The sequence below is a fragment of the Hippoglossus stenolepis genome, chromosome 5 (genome assembly GCF_022539355.2).
Source record: "Hippoglossus stenolepis isolate QCI-W04-F060 chromosome 5, HSTE1.2, whole genome shotgun sequence".
Classification (NCBI taxonomy): domain Eukaryota; kingdom Metazoa; phylum Chordata; class Actinopteri; order Pleuronectiformes; family Pleuronectidae; genus Hippoglossus; species Hippoglossus stenolepis.
Window position 1 is genome coordinate 17597517 of NC_061487.1, and position 15695 is coordinate 17613211.

Consider the following 15695-nt stretch of genomic DNA (forward strand, 5'->3'; position numbering starts at 1 on the left):
CACAGATGATGCGTCTCCTCTCTAAGTACTTCCTCGCCTCCCTCCCTCCCTCCCTCCCTGTCTCTGCGGGTGTATGACTTTATCTCTCTCTCTCTCTCTCTCTCTCTCTCTCTCTTTCTTTTATCTGAGTGTATGTTTCTCTCCTTCAGCCTCACTCCTCCTCAGTTTCCAGTGTTTTGTTTTTTTTGCTTGTAAAGTTGCAAACACAATATCACCAAAGCTTCAATAGCAATGCTGAATATATCTATATTGTATTTGTATTAATTCATTGTATTCCTATTCATTCACACCCCATAGACAAAACTTATATTGTGAGAATATTATTGTGGAACTTGTGGTTCTTTATTCCTCTTTTTTAAATATCATTCCCTCTGATACAGCTTCTAGATGACATATAATCACAAAATTGTGTTATTATTGCCTATGACTGTTATTATGGCAATAGGTAAAAACATTGCGTGCAAGATGAAGGCCTGCTACTTAAGCGGAGATTTATTGCATAAAGATGTTCAAAGCATTCCCATCTTGTGCAACATATTCTGTCGGGAACTTACAGGAAAGTTCGTCTTGATTAAAAACAATGACTGTTAGATTAAAAAAATATCTCAAAACACAATAAGGACAATACACATACACTTCAAATCACATCTGACTGACATTCATATAGGTTATATGTCCCTGTGGGGAAATTATAGATGAATACTAATGTTTATAGATTCATCAGATTCTGTGTCCTCTCTTCATCCATCAGCTTCCCACTCACTCATCTACTGGCAGCCACTTGTCAGTGATGGGAAACTCAGTAGAGATGTGAAAGAAGGGGGGGGGGGTGTTGTTTATGATACTTTCCTTCTTCCCCCTGTGTTAGATAAGGACTGGAGTTACTGGTGTGTGTTTGTGTGTGTGTGTCCCAGTCCGTCTCCTGAGTGCCATCCCTATTTGCAGCGATGACAGCATGAGATAGGAGACATGACACTGGAGCTGACCGTAGCTTTTTCCCCTAAACATCACCTCTGATGTGTCGGCCACACGGCAGCACTCCTGTCCTCCAGTGACCGGTGATGGGCGCACGTTAAATACCAATCAGAGTGCAGATTGAGATTCACTGCGAGGAGTGGATTCACATTTTTTTCCTTAAACTAAATACCATGTGCACAAAACAAAACAGAGATGTGATGGATGAACATGTAGGAGGAGGCAGTCACCATCTTCTCTCTGCCTCAATGAGTAATGCTCCTGCAGCTTCCTGACAGGACCACAGAGTCATACACAATTATAAACAATCAGCCATGAGTCAGATACTTTCACTGGAGCGCAGCACTAATCTCCTCGTCTCTTCTTCTTTCCCTACCTTGCATGCAACAAATCCACATATACAGTCTCCTGAAGGCACTCACACTTCTTTTCTGTCTTTTCCACACGCACGCTCACAAACCCGCATGCTCGCACATAATGAGCAGCAGATGACTGGGTGACCTTCACCAGTTTGAGCGCGCCACAAAAAGCCCTCATCGCCACAATCTCATTACTGACTCTCCGAGCAAGAATCCAGTGGGTGTTTCTGAGAGCGACGGCTTCTGCCTAGACGACAGAAATGAGAGAGAGAGACGCAGTTGCCCACTGGCTCGCTCACATGAGGGCTGTCACCATTCGAGAGTCCTCACATCTGTGCCTGGTTATACCAGAAACTTCATATCTTCATACGGCTGGTAATAGAGGCAGGAAGTCCAGCAAGCGATGGAGATGATATGGAGGATGAATGAGTTGATACACAGAGCGAGGGCAGATGAAGAGCAAAAGTGAGAAAAGGGGGGGATTTACTGTAGCAGGGATGTACAATACAGACCAGTGTATTCAAGGCTGCTCTGTTTGGGTGTATTAATAGACTTCCTGCAGATTTGTTTGGAAGTTGCAATGTGTGAGTCCTGTGTTGTATACCGTTATCCCTCCGTGCATGTGCGTGTACATGCGCGCATACATGCATAATATGTGCAAATCTTCAGCTGCAAGATATTAGTTGAGCTTCATTGTGACCTCTGCTGTTCCAGCCTCTCGTCCAGATTTCGTCCAATGACCTTATGCACCAGAGATGGAGTGAAAGGGAAAATGGAAAGAAGAGGTGATGGGAACAGGGGACATGATGAGAGGGATGAGGAAAATGGATTATGACTCAGCGTGGGACTACAGGGCAGAGGTGGCTCAGGTATTTCCCAGTGATGAGAATAGAAAACATCTTTCAGACCAATTTTCAGGAAACTTCCAAACAGAAACGTTACATGATTGAGGTTTTTTTGTAGTGATAAAATCTCCTGAATAGACCTGACATCCACTGAGGCAACCCAGACACACCACTGATACCCCCCACTGAGTGTGTTGGGTTCAGTGATGACAGTGGCGTGGATAGATGCTGTAAACACAGATACTGTGTCAAAAGATCCTGCTTTAAACAAACACACACTTCCTGTTGTCGGTACATGCGGTTGCACTCGTAATTGAGATCTGGTGACAGTTACAAGTTACACAAATAAACCGCACATACGCACAATCTGTCCGCGCAAACAATAAAAAAATTGGCTTCTCGGATAAACGTTGTGTAAAACCGGACTTTGTGTTCGTCATTGCAGTCCTGCATGTGTTCTGCCATGGAGTCATTTCAGATTCACACTAAAAGAAAGCAGGAGAGTTGGCAGGAGACAGAAATGCAAGAGAGGAGATTTAACACATTGTTTCATTATCATGCACGTTAGCAGACCGAGACACCAACACATCACCGAAATAACTTCAAAGAGGATCAAAGGATCTTAACAGACAGAAGCCGCTCAATGTACTTTTGATTTTCCTCTCAGATAATTCCATTCCTAATAGCCAACAACTGGTTTTGACATTGCCAATAACATAATGACTTAATGGCACTTACGCACTCACAGAAAGTACAGAACAAAGTTTTATGGATGAGTCATACGCCTATTTGAAGGGTGGATTTAATTATATGTTTAATAAATGCAAAGTAGTGCAGTCATTACCACTATTTATTTAATCAAATCACTCTTGATTAATTTGATTTATTACAACTAACTCAGTATGAAAGAAAACAAATTATTTAATGTGACCCTATATATTGAACTTATGTAATAAAACTACATTGGAATTTAATCTGTAACTGAAATACAGAGTCACTGTTTTAGTAATTTTTTTAGTGTGATTTGACTGTTTTGTCAACGGCGGCCTTGATAAATCAAAAAATAGCACAACAACAAATCACAACATACAATGGCATTAACTTCTGATGGATGGACCCACTGTCAGTCTTCTTAACTAAAAGGAAATGCTAACAAAACCAGATTTTGTGATTGGATGTTGTGCTTTTTATTCAACATTGGGTTTTTTTCAGGGTCACTATGTATCAGCAACCTTTTTAAAACTCAACTATAAATATAAAAATGATCTTATAGTATATGTTGAGAGATACCGAACCTCAAAAATCACCTCACGTTTACAGAACAGGTCCAGTTCAGTGCACGGTCCTCAATCAGCCTTTTGTCTGTCCCTCCTCCTGTGTTTATGGGTGTTGATGTGAACATTTGAGACAGAGCGTTGGAACAATTCATGGCCTGGTTAGTTTGTATATCCACACAAACCATAACTGTTTAAATGACATATCCTTCTGCAAACACATCTTTGACGGTGGATGTCAGTCACTCAGAAGTGCACAACACTCAAACCAGCTGGATAATACACACAAATAGGTCATGTTTACATACCCAACCTTTATTGTAACTGGGGACTATTATGTGCTATTGTCTTGCTTTTAGATACAATTCTCTATTTCTGAAGCAGCCTTCCTGAACCCCATGGTATACAGTCATGCTTATAGTTTCCTCTGAGACCTGTTAATTACAGGTTAAGATTTATGACTCAAAATAAAATGTGTCATTAATCACTCACAACCTGCAATTTGGCCTCAGCTGAAACATTTTGTAACTACAAAAGAAAACTTACATGGCCACAAAAACCAAACAGTGCTCCAGGACAAGGGGAAAGGGGAAAGCAGGTCTTAGAATAGTGCCTCAACCTGTGTTTCCTCATTTCTCACACATCTGCTAACAGTCAACTCATGTTGTCTGCTGCTCACTGCTAATTTAACCCCGCATGACTCACAAAGAAGTGGAGACGCACAGGGGAGGGAGGGGAGTCGGCAAAATTAAAGAACGGAGGGAGTGAGAAAAAAGCTGCTCTGGGGCGGCAGGTACATTTCATCCCACATGTGTCTGTGTCAGACCTCATACGTGTAATTAACGCGTTGATGGTGAACATAGCGCAGGGCAGGCTTGACTGCATGCCGCCCCGGTCTTCTGAGCCCACCTGAGCGATTCTCCAGACGTGCGTGCAGGTAATTTGAAGCATGAACACACACAAAGCCATGCATGCAAACAGCAGACACACAGACACACACACACAGACGTGCTCTGTGAGGTCTTTAGGAGACAGCTGCAAAAGTTTTACCACGCCCCTCTTAGAAAAGTTGCGAGTGGAACAACAGTCACCAAAGTCTTTACAACCAGGTGACCTTACTTTACTTTTCACCCTCTCTCGTCCAATTGTCTTGTATCACTAGGAGGTTTTATCACTTATTACTTCTACCAAGGAAGTATTAATAGATACATACATTTTCACACAAAATATACTGAACAGATTTCCACGAAACTTGGTTGAAGGTTGGGACATCATGGGCTGAAAAAGAACCCTGTCAAATTTGGAAATTTTCACCAATATCCAAGGGAAACATCATTCATGTTTAGGGGACTGACATCTATGAGAGTGTGCAAATAAAAATACAGATCTAGGGAATTTTAATGTGGTTTCATCACAGGACTGTTGGGGGTTGGCGGAGGTTTATGTGCTCTACTGAGGGCCATTTACGATTCCCCAGTTTTGTAAAAAGATACTTGTTTCTAGCCTGGTTATCGCCTTTAAAAAAAAACAATATATATAGTTGCCTCTATTAATATTGAAAAATAATGTATTAATATTCTATAAATCAGTATTAAACCATAAGAAACCACAGCATTTGAGTCACCAGGGCACCAAACCTCTTTTTAGCTGGTGTGTATCCTCCTCCAGCACAACTCTATCTTTTTAGCCAGCAATTTAATTTACCAGATTGATTATTGTAGATGAAAAACCTTGTATTTATAATGTAATAATAATTGGTGCTGCAGCTGTATATCAGGTTCATTATGAAACTACTTTATGAGCAATTAAACCTGTGATCATTAATGGATGATATACTTGTTTCCCTTTTCCAGAATTTAAGTGGACAATATAACTGTACTTTGGCAGTGGGAGGAATTCTTGAGTAAATACAAATACAAAAAGTGACTTCGCAATTTATTTTTAAATACTTTTTACAATAAAGTGATTCTAGCAACTGATCGTAAATGTTCTATAATTTAATAACCAACAATTTATCAAACATCAGTCATCTATTATTTACAGAATCTAAACCCTCTATAAGGTATCAAACTAGAAGTTTGCACCCTGACGTCTCTGATGCAGTATGTTTAATGTTCCCATGTGAAGTTTTTAATGCAATGTACAATTTAAATAGATTTATTTACCAAATTTTCTTATATTTATTTCATCTAAATGTTAAACTCACATTCCCTGAAGTGTACTTCTTCCTCACCACTGGCAGGACTATGTTTCTTACCAACTCCAACGATTAATCAATAGACAAACTAGAAACCAGAGGCTGGAACGTCCTTGTGCACAATACAAACAAAAGGGATTCAGTCATAAAACACTGCTCCACTCCACAGAGTATCATTAAAACAACTTAGTTCCAATGTAATTCACAGGTATGTGAGATATTTTATAAAGAGACTGAACAAAAATACCCGACTCTATGAGAATGACAGGGACTTTTTAACCTTGGCGAATTTGAATACCACCCACAAATCCTCATGTTACCAGTTGATGTATGTTAGGCCTCACTCCAGTGATGGAGAAAATCCACAAATCAACCGCAGTGTGGGCTGGAATAACGTGTGTCCCGTTGAGACTGTTCACCTGGACCCAGTTTTCCAGCATCATGCCTGCCAATGACACTAAACGCACATGCACACACACACACACACACACACATACACACAGACACACTTACCAACTGCGTGAAGAGGAGAGACAAAAACCAAGGTAGTGAGAACAGACAAGTGTGTGGTCATGTTTATAGGTTTGGAGAAGCCTGTGGCATTTCCTGATAACCCGTGCCAAATGTGTATTCCTTCCAACCCCCAGTTTGTGTCACACACCCACCCCTCCCCTCCCCTCTCTCTCTCTTACTCTCTAACCATTTAGCAAATCCATGTGAAGGTTTTCTTTGGCACTCTTTGGTGCCAGATTGGGTGTGAGATTGTAAGAAAAGGTGCCAGGAAGTGAGAACAATAACAGAGGAACTATTTGAAGCCTATTTAGAAACCTCTTCTGTGAGTAATAGCTCAATTGACACTATCAGTGTTTTCCTTTTGTGGCCATCCAAGCTTGGGGTAAAATAGTTTGCCACATATACAGGCAAACACACAGTAGATGTACCCAAACAGTCAGTACACAGTCAATGCAGAGAAGGGGGTCGGTTTATCTTTTTTTACTGGATGTCAGAGCTCCAATACTGAACCTCAGTGACCCAGTGCCTCCCCCCCACGGCCTGCTGCATTTTATGGTGACGGAAAACGGTGACCTCGCTGTCGCAACTTACGGTAACTTTTTTGTTTTCTTATTGATAGAAAAAAGACAAATGGTGCCAATTATAAATGCTGCTGCTAATGTAAACCACATTCTAGTTTCCAGATTCAGGGAAGTTTACTCAGACTTGGGTTGATTGCCCTGAGAGTGTCATGAACCCAGAGGCTGCTGAGAGTGTTGGGGCTAATTTTAGAGCTAATGGTAGAATCAAAGTGTCATTGAGATCCAATACCGCTCTGAAAATAGCTTTCACTGGAGAAATTTGACGTAAATGGACGTCATAGCACTATCAAATAGATGTCAGTGAACTTCAGAGGGGTTTACTAACGCTGATCCCTGCAGATTCAGTCACGGGTCAAGTTGTTGATGCAGCATCAATCCCATGTGTCACTTCCTGCAATTAGTGGAACAAGACCAAAAAAGCCACACTCAGACATTAACTTTACCACCAATGAGTCATATACAGTTCCAGCATGAGGGTTAAGGACTGGGTGAAATGCTCGCCCTTGGGGAACATAACACTAATGGTGTTTTGCAGAAATAGCTGTATAGGTCCAGCAGTTCAATAGAAAAGCTACTGGTGAAGAAAAACATCTGCGTTTAAAAGAGGCTCTTTGGCAATGATGTTTAATAAAAAAATACCTGTCATTCAAATTACAAAGCTTCATTTGTGTCTGTCATCGTTGTGTTTGACATCAAAACAATACCAGAACAGCTGCATCAGCATCTGGAGAAAAAAGAACCAATCTGAAGTCTTTATCTGAGAAAAGTTTTACACAAATCCCCAATTCAACCCAATTATTTAAACCATAGATTTGGATGCAGAAACAATGCTGACATGCCCAAAAGATTTATATAAGATTACATTCCTACTTTCAGTACATCTGTGTGTGCACGCATCTGCTGCCCTGCCAATTTGGCAAGTCAAAGTTAAACAATAAGAAAATTACAGGAAAAATATGGATGTTGAACCAACAGATTAGGTAATAGTTTCAATGTTCAATTAAATTTCTCTGTCCAAATGAAAGTGGTTTAAATACCATGATAAAATATAGATTTTCAGCCAGTGCTCAGAGACACATGCTTTTACTGCAAACCCACGGTTTGATTCTGGCCTTTATTTCCATGTCTTCCCCTCTAACTGTTGACTGTCAACTGTCTGATATAGGAACAATAAGAGCAGAGAATAGAAAATGGAAGTAGTTGCATGTGCTGAATTGACTCAGTTAAGCCGTAATTAGCACCGTCACCGAGATGTCAGAAATGAACTTGTAAGTTGTCATAATGACTGATGCTTAGAGCAACAGAAATAGGGAAGAGTGGAGTTCTTTCTCTTATTGTGGTTTCTTCAAGTATTCCAAGTAAATTAAAAAGAGCTGTAGAACTTGTCCCTGCGTTTTCCTGCGTCTGTAACTTCTTAAGCCAGGCATGCTAAAGGCTATGACCTCGTCCCCATTTACAAGAGTCTCCTGTTACAACCTCCCCTCTAGATTATCGCCATATAGCACTCATACAAAGACCTCCCAGTCCGACACATCTCCAAGAAAAACAAACGTCTTTATGCTCTCCACCCCAAACTGTGGCCATATTGTTTCTTAGATTACCATCAGATAAACACAAATACTACCAAGTCAAGCGCACATTATGTACAACCACTCTGAAAATCTGGCGTTAGCATCTGGCTTTCCAATGGCTGCTCTGGGCATGAGATGGCAGAGCTGTCTGTGTCGATCAGGCCTCCAGAGGCGTCAACAGATTAGAAACATAGGGATCCTCAGGTCCTGGGTCTGAACTCACAGGGACACACTGTGCCGCGCCGTCATGTCGTCATTCATGCAGTTAATTGCAGTTCATTCGGAGGGAGCTTCAGTTGTCTTTCTGAATCATGTGAAAAATGCACGTGTTTGTGTGTAACAGTTCGAACTCCACCATGGAGGACGAGGAAGTCCGCAAACAGGAAATAACTCGGTCATGGATTTGTTTTTATAGAGAGCAATTAAGTATTCTACTGGGAGCCCGTTTCTGCTGTACATTAATGTTTGTGTGTACTGAATGCACTCATGTCAGTCCAGTGGGTTTAAGACTGCAATAAATTGTTTAGAATAACATCATTAGAAATATGAATTTGACATTATATAAAGTAGGCAATAGATAATAAAAAAATAGCAATTTCAGTTCAAAGGTCCATCTTTGGAGTTCAGGCAAAATAATATAAAATCACATTGCATTAAAATATACTAAGACATAATGTAAGAATAGAATAAGAGGCATAAACCTTTGTTATACCTTCTTAATAATGGTGGTGCACTGGCGGCACCAGCAGCTACACCCCATAGTACTACTACTCATAGCAGATTTAGCCTGATTGAATTTAAGGGGACTGTGAGGCCTTGGTCTATTGAGTGCAATTTGCAGATATATTTGAGAATCACCCCCGGTTCTACTTTTTATAAACACAATGAGTTTTTATATCTCTCTGCAGGAGCGATGATGTGTTTGTTCTGCTCCCTCTGGAGTCACCTGGTCCAACGTGTGATAAAAATGAAGCACCTCAGGTCATAACAATACAACACTTTTATTGTGAATATATTGTATTTGCACAATAATCAACACCGTATTATAAACATTTTTCTTTTCTTTCCATTTTATCTTTTATACAGTAAATAGTATTAGTGTACAAATGTATACAAAATTCAGGCTAGTCAAGTTCCACAAAAGAGTAATTCATGTACAGTATTAAAGCACAATCAGATATCGGAGGGACACGCACATGCCTGCACATAGACACGGGATCCCCGGGGTAAAACACAAGTCAACACGCGACTTTGATAGACAGGCATAACCTGACCACTCCATGCCAGCAGGTCGCCGTGGAGGCGAGGTGGAGAGAACTCAACTTTAACGTGTAAAATTGCAAAAAGAAACGGAAAAAAGTAGAACACTTGTGTGTGATCTTTGTGACTCGTGGTGAGGTAAGGCTATATGCAGAATTACTACTGGCAGTAGTGTTTTGTTAAAAGTTCTCTCCAGCACGCCCTGATGCTGACGGGGGCATGGACGGCGTTCAAACACAGAACAAGCTCATCCCATGACATTGCAGCGTTTCGACACTGAGCACTTCAGCATCTGCTTCACAGCACTTATAGAGCAACACAAAGAAGAAACAAGCATACGGGGGGGGGAGTGAGGAGAGGAGAAGAAAGAAACAGTCGTTTTGATATGCTGATCTCATTCACAAGTCATCTTGGCTCCTGAGTCTGGTGATCCGGAAAGGGAACAGAAACAGGACTAATAAAGAAGAAGTGAGGGAACGCGAGCTCAGGTCTGGTTTAGGTTTGTTTTGAGCGAGGAGAGAAAATGACCTTCTTCTTACATAATCACTATCACTGGTTGTTTCTACTGTTGTCATACATTGGAATAACTGAAGCAGATTGGACCCATTTCACCATGTCTAACTCCAAGAGCTACACTCTGCTATAGTGCAGCAAGCATCAGCATAGAAGCATATCATGATAAGAATACATCTCTGGTGCGTTGCTTCATTCAAACAACAACACTTCTTGAGTTACTGTTTAGGCACTGGGAATCTGATGCATCAAATTGGAGACAACCAAAGCTGTCAGACCAAGAACGAACACACGTGAAATTGTGATTTCCTAATAGATTTCAATTCACGTGGGCGATCTATCTATCTATCTATCTATCTATCTGTCTATTCAGCTAACATTCAGACTTGAATACTGGCATACACCCACATCTGAGTAATCCCTTAAAATAGACTGGCCTGCAGATTCTCTGTAGTATGTTTGTGTTTATCTGTGGTCCTTGTGGAGCTTTGGTGTCAGAGTACCGGTGTTGTCTTTAGCTCTGTACTGAGCACATGCTGCTACAATACAACACCTAGCTATAGTCACAAAATGCTTGTTGATTTGGAAAACAAAAGAAAATTAAATACATAAATACTTCGGTACAGTACATTTCAAAATCACTCGAACGAAAAGGGATATTCTTCATACTGTCATTGCACGGGTTTGTCGAAATAAACAATCATTACAGCATAAGGATTCGTACGCAGTAGATATAATAAGCAACGAACAATACTGACAACTACACAAATCAATGCTGTCAGTGAACATACAGTCTTTGAATGGTATTTAGTTGGCATAGTGGGACAACGCTTCACCCTCCACCAAATAAATCAAGAGAAACTAATGAGGCAGAATTAAAGGGTTTGGTTAGCTCTTACTCTTGCACCATAGGAGAGTATTAAGGAATATATCATGGACATGAGTGCAGCTGAGCACAGTAGATGTGTCTCTGTTTTTGAAACTCATGAGGAAATGAATGAGCACCCTTTGGCATTGTCAAATGAAAAATGCTGTTATTGGTCGTCAGAAAAAAAAGAAAGTATTCTGCATATATCCTGGATGGCTTGAATGGAGTGTCCTCTTGTGACATGAGATTTTGATCAATGTGTGCGTAGATTAATGTGTGTGTGTGTGTGCATGTGTGTAGGGGTCATGAGTGTCGTAAAGACGTGAAGAGCCACAGAAGCAGCAGTTGGAGCCCGAGCATTGGCCAGTGACACGGGCTTAGGCAGGTCCCTCCTCCGCACTCAGAATCATCCTCCTGTTGGACAAATCAGTTGTCAATCAGTCGATTGATCGATGAATCAGATGAATCAGATAAATAACTTCTCCTACAAACAGTAGCTCTACCCCAACACCATCACCCCTTCTGCTGCTAACATAAATAAGGGGTTCAAGATAATTTTATATTGTAGAGTCCTATATTATATAAATAATAACCGGATATAGTTTGACATTTTAGGCAATAGAGCTTAACACAAAGACTGAAAGCTCTCTGGAGTAAAAAAAGCATATTTTCCACATTGAGGAATTAATTTTAAATGCTCTTGTAGTTTAAAAGGTGTTCCAGACCACATTCTGCTTTCTGTGCATATCCGTGTCTGTGTGTGTCTGTGTGTGTGTGTGTGTTTGTCCTCATACACCTGGCTATGACAGTGAGGGACTCGTGTCTGATGGGAGTATTCAGGATATCCATGCTTGACAAAGGCCGAGGAGAAACGAGCTGGGAGTCGTCTGTACGAAAAAGGAAAGCCATTTGAAGCTTCCTCTGTTTACTCCAGTGACAGAATGGACTGGCCTGGACACGAAGAGCTGAGCTCAAAGTAATCGGACGCATGGAAAGAGAAAAAAGAGACACTGCCTTCTTTTTCTCTGTTCATCTACTTCCTCTGCCATTCCTACCCTTCCTTTAGCTTCCCACCGCAGCGTAAACACGCAGGCACATGACCTAGTGGCATGTTATGTATGTGATCTACGCCTTCACAGCACAATCAAAGGCTGAGTCCACGGAGATATGGGAAATATTTGTTCTAAATATTTAGACGGTGTAAATCGTTCAAAGTTGGGTAGTAATTTGAATTTAATCTCATTAATGATTCATGCACTGTGCTCCTTAACTGATTTATCTATTTAAAATTCCCATTAGATCTTCTTTGATGCTGTATATTAAGTGTTAATGTTGCATTGCGATCCCTAAAACACTCAAAGGTAACTCGGAATGTGCTTTCCTATTTCTGCACTGTGTTTATTAGGGCTAAATATAATGGGAGTTTATATATATATTTAGTTTTGTGCTGGTATTATTTGAGTGGTTCTGGAGATGGTGCTATTATTGAAATACTTTAACACATTTAACTGCCAAGATTCAATCTGCTCTCCATCTGTTGGGGTGTAAAAACAGACAAAGAAAAAATAAATAGATAAATAAAAATAAATAAATAAAACATGCCAATAGAATAAAAGATGTAGCATTCTGTTAGGAGCATGAGCATGCAACAAAGAAATACATCCAAGTATTTGTTTTACTTATTATAGTGGGTCGTTAATGGTCAATGCTACAGAAAATATACTGTAATATATATGTAATGAGTAAATGTCACTAAATATCAATGTGATTTTGAGAGTTATTTAAGTTTTACGTGAATGCAGGAAGCTTGAATGGTTATGAAATAGTTGAAATGGATAAAGATCCAACTATTAAATGTTACATACTTCTATAATAGATATATATAAGTATATAAGTTGACATGATATCAAACCAACTGTAAGCATTGACTTATCACTGATTCACCTTTGCCAACAGCTCAGGTTAGAGGTTAGAGTCAGGGCAGAATAAGCGGTGAAGCTCCTACAGACACCAACCCTGAACTGAGCAGCAGAAACAAGACGGGCGGTGCGGAGCTCAAGGCAGAACCTCTGCTGATTGGACACAAGGGCTCATCCTACCAGACCAGAGCCGCAGCCATTGGGATGCAGAACAAGAGTGACAGATCATGAGCAAAAGGATCATAAAAATCAATTGAACAAAACAAACAATGCATGCAGGAAACAAAACAGTAGATACAATTAAACGAATAAATCAAATCATCAGATATGGATCAGGGTGGAAGAGCAGGCAGTGGAACAAAGCTCTGAATCAACGACAGAAAGCCTCAGTGCTGATTAAATCCAGGCCGAAAGGGACAGAGGCCAACTGGGAAACCTCAGGAAAAGAGATGTTTCCAACAATATTCTCCATGAGAAGGCACATGTGTGGTTGTTCCTTACATTTTCATTGTTGTCAAAACACGCATCTGGCCCTTTGCGGTATCTCGGGTTCTGAGCCAGCTCGCATGGATCTGGACCTTCGGCTGAACCCACATTCTCAGGAAAATGGGATTTACCATCAGCAGTGCATATTTCACACATTTCACAACAACAGTCAAATGACACACAGACTTTGAATCAGTTCCCACTCCTCCACCTCGGCTAAATGTATGCAGATTTATAGTTTTCCAGATATTATACGGTGTTGTATAAACATAAGAGAGACAGTCATAGAAACACTTAATAAACACTTACTGCTATGCATGTTGCATTATGTGGTCAATCGGCATATATCTTTATACCTTTAAGCCATGTCAAATGTCTTTATATATATCCCGCGTGCTACAGCAGCATATGGACGTAGTGGTGTATTACTAACTGGAGTCCCCCTGCTGTGACCCCATGTCGACCTCCGATGATGACACCTTTACTGTTACACCAGCAGGAAGCTTCACTCAATCCACATCTGTCAAACAGATATCCTGAATATATATACACACATTGTACATACACACAAACACACGCCTGCTCTTAACCTTAATTCAACCTGATGGCAGCACGCAGCCCGGATGAATTTAAACAAAGAAATTTAATCTGGGAGTAACCTGAGCCCGGCTTTCATATGCCGTGCATCTGGTTTACTGTTCACCCGTGAACATTCAGGAGGGACCTACTGCAAAGTAGTTGACCGTAGGTGTGTGTCCTTGTATTGAGAGTTTAAAGCTCTGCTGTCATATGGGGTGATGGATGGAGGGGCTGGAGAGAAGAAGAGAAGTGTAACTCTGTGTTGTTTTTTTTACGAGCTGAGTGAAAGGATACAAGGTTGTTCAGCCTGTCGTAGCGGCCTGGGGTCACATGACAAACATGTCGCCTTGGCATCAGTGATCAGGAACACCAGGTTGGTGTTTGGCAACTTCTCACCACGATACATCCTGGAGAGCCACACACACACAGATATACATATGACAAATATATAGTCTGTATTCATAAAGTAATATACCTGTACATGCAGCTCCAGTTGACATCCAATATATATATTCCCCACAGAAGATTACATTTACATACAGAGTAAACACTACCCAGTGTACATGTGCAGGTGTGCGGTGGGGCACAGTTGTATACACATTCGTACCTCTTCCCTGCTCCTAGGATTGTTTTTTTATGGTAGCCATGAAAGTTTCTGTGTCTGCGGTCGTTAACATTGGGGAGTAAAGCACCGGACACGTGGGACTCATAATACCTGGTAATTACAGCCATATTTAACCCCCTCAGACAGCACAAATTGACACAAGAAAGGAGGTCAGAGCAAAGTAAATGTGCAGTGGTCCGTGAACGTGTGTATTTGTGAGTTTGAAGTGCAGCCAGAGAGAGAGAGAGAAACGGAAGAAAAGCAGATAAAAGAGCTTTGGTGCCTCCCTCTGCAATTCCGGTCACTGACAGATCAAGGTAATCTGTGGCTGATCAGAACCCATCAGAAAACAGCTGCCAGAAAACAGGCTGGAAAACAAGAGGAGAGGCCAGGAAACTAACACTGCTGGGGCCATCCCCACAGACCATTAAACAGGAGGATGTTCAGGAAGAAGAGACAGTAAGAGATGGAAACTCTTTAAACAATGCATTCACCACCCGAGTGGACAGCACCACTGAGATGAAGCACACACTGTACACACGTGCAGAAACATGCACTTACCTGGAGCAGTTTCCACAGTCCAGGACACCTGAGTAGGATCGTTCATCGTTGTCAAAAAAGTACTGAGTCTGCTCCGTGATACAGCTTTCCTTAAACATGGCGTCTGATATTTCTTCCTCTGCTGACTCCACTGAAAATGAGAGACAGATTCAATACAGACAAGGAAGGGAAGGATTACTAACAATGTGTGAGGGGATTACGAACACTGTTTTCTTCTCAAAATGAGGCTGATGGTTGTGTTTTACTCAGTCACAGCTTTTATTGCTCACCTGCTTCCAGAAGGTTGGGGAAAATCAGCCCATAGATGAGCTGCTGGAGTATCGACCTGGACCCAGCAAATGAAAAAACTAAAATGAGTCATGCATGAGTCAACACACCATCTTTAACTTATTTGAGTTTAGCAACCAAACACTTTATAATAATAGCCTCACATCTGTCTAAGGCTGGAATCTCTTCTTGGGAATAATTGATCATTAGATTCCGAAAGTTATATTGCAGTTGGACAGACACACAGGTGGTGATGCATGTTGAATGTTGTGTAACTGCCCTTGTGCGACTCTAACCGGGCGGCCAACTTCATCCCTCAACAA

At 41.0% G+C, this 15695-nt stretch overlaps 1 protein-coding gene across 3 annotated transcripts in view; it reads right to left on the minus strand.

Moving 5' to 3' along the window:
* Positions 1-9300: 9300 nt before the first annotated feature.
* LOC118109924 (voltage-dependent calcium channel subunit alpha-2/delta-1) overlaps positions 9301-15695 on the minus strand; it is a 62362-nt gene continuing 55967 nt past the window's right edge. Inside the window, exons 36-41 of one of the 3 annotated variants that reach the window (XM_047339957.1) lie at positions 15375-15430; positions 15106-15235; positions 14235-14347; positions 13377-13459; positions 12972-13051; positions 9301-11370 (exon numbers count right to left, since the gene is read on the minus strand). In XM_047339957.1, the coding sequence (XP_047195913.1) occupies positions 11334-11370; positions 12972-13051; positions 13377-13459; positions 14235-14347; positions 15106-15235; positions 15375-15430 (499 nt within the window). In that variant the 3' untranslated portion in view covers positions 9301-11333. Of the gene's footprint in view, positions 11371-12900; positions 13052-13376; positions 13460-14234; positions 14348-15105; positions 15236-15374; positions 15431-15695 lie in introns of all 3 variants that reach the window. The other 2 variants (XM_047339958.1, XM_047339959.1) reach the window with 2 other exon arrangements.